At 46.0% G+C, this 1,624-nt stretch overlaps 1 protein-coding gene across 1 annotated transcript; it reads left to right on the top strand.

Annotated features, from left to right (window-relative positions):
* The first annotated feature begins 859 nt into the window (after window positions 1-859).
* LOC140810280 (uncharacterized) lies at window positions 860-1,369 on the top strand. The gene has a single exon (XM_073168152.1). The coding sequence runs from the start codon at window positions 860-862 to the stop codon at window positions 1,367-1,369; it is 510 nt and encodes a 169-aa protein (XP_073024253.1).
* The last annotated feature ends 255 nt before the right edge of the window (window positions 1,370-1,624 follow it).

The raw sequence follows: 1,624 nt of genomic DNA, 5'->3' as shown, positions 1-1,624 counted from the left end.
CTATGATTATCACCATGTTTGACAGCTTACGTTTACGCATACGATTTTACTGCAGACATGAAATGTATGTTGTTTATGCTATTTTTCACTGTTGTGTGCTACGTATATATACTTGTTATTCCTGGTACGGGTGTGTTGAGTCTTTATACTCAATAGGCATGTATGATGCAGGTGAGCTAGTTACTGAGCAGACTGGAGGTGCTGGACTCTGAGCAGGCAGCCTTTGTGCGGTGACACGACCCGATGACCGCATGCTTTTCCGCATATTGATTTAAGTGTTTTTGAGAGGAGTTAAACATTTTGTATACGTTGGTGATATTACAATTTTTACTCGCTGATTTTTATGTTTGAATTTTGGATGATGTTGGTTATTTTAAACTGCGCTATTTTTATTGGAAAATAAATACGATTATTTTAAAGGTTAGTTTATAATTGCAAGCTTTTATAAAATATATATATATATATATTTGCACTTTTAAAACGGTAGACGTTACAGTTGGTATCAGAGCAAGGGTCATGTATAGGGTTGTGCCACCGCCAGCTTCTGTCGCTCAGTCTTCAAACCTCAAGTCTGTAAGCTTTTACGTTTTAAATGTTTAAAACAATTTACTGTTATCACCGCATGCTATCATGATTTACGGTACATGTTTAACTGCTTTTACGCTTTAAGGTTTATTGTTTAAAAACTAGATTAATTGCATGAGGGGTTACGTTTTAAATTGGACTCTATTTAGATATGCCTCCCAGACGCGAGCCCAGGGCGGACCGAGAGGATGATATCCCTTAGGGTGGCAAGGGCCCTCCACCACCACCACCAGGGGACCCAGCTACCCGAGTACTTGAGGGGATAGCTAGACCGATGGAGCAGGCCCAGCTAGGCCAGCAGGTACACAGACAGCAGACAGATGTTTTTGAGCAGTTCCGTAGGCTCAACACGAAGGAATTCGGGGGTACCACTGATCCATTCGTTGTAGAAGGATGGATTAGGTCGCTGGAGTTGCTTTTTGATTATCTGCAGATGAGAAATGGCGACCGGGCCAGGTGCGCTATTTATATGCTGAGAGATGACGCGTCCTTATGGTGGGAGGGAGCTGCACATGCAGTGGATGTGGCTACTCTCACGTGGGCCAGATTCAGGGAGATGTTCTTTAGGAAGTATTTCCCAGCTGATGTTAGGGGCCGTCTGACGAGAGAGTTCATGAGCCTCCGGCAGGGGGATTTATCTATGGTGGAGTTTATCCGCAAGTTTGACAGGGGCTGCCATTTTGTGCCCATGATAGAAGAAGATGTCGTCCAGAAGCTGAGGCATTTCCTTGAGGGACCGAGACCTACCCTTGGATGTGATGTTGATGAGGCCGGCGAGCTATGATGAGGCCACTTCCTGTGTGTTCCAGTTGGAGCAGGCGCTCCGAGACATAGATTTTGAGATGCAGCGAAAGCGGCATCAGGACCAGTCCAGTTCTCAGCCACAGAAGAAGTAGTTTATGGGGCCACCGAGATGGCAGGGGCAGCAGAAACCCCAGGGACAACATAGAGGGCCAGGACAGCAGCGACCACCTCAGGCACCAGGGGCTCCTAGGCATGATGGAGGACCGCCATGCAAGCAGTGCAACAAATATCACTA

This window comes from Primulina eburnea, chromosome 13, assembly GCF_022965805.1.
Source record: "Primulina eburnea isolate SZY01 chromosome 13, ASM2296580v1, whole genome shotgun sequence".
Lineage (NCBI taxonomy): Eukaryota > Viridiplantae > Streptophyta > Magnoliopsida > Lamiales > Gesneriaceae > Primulina > Primulina eburnea.
The sequence above is the reverse complement of the archived record's forward strand: the minus strand, read 5'-3'. Positions and strand labels throughout refer to the sequence as shown.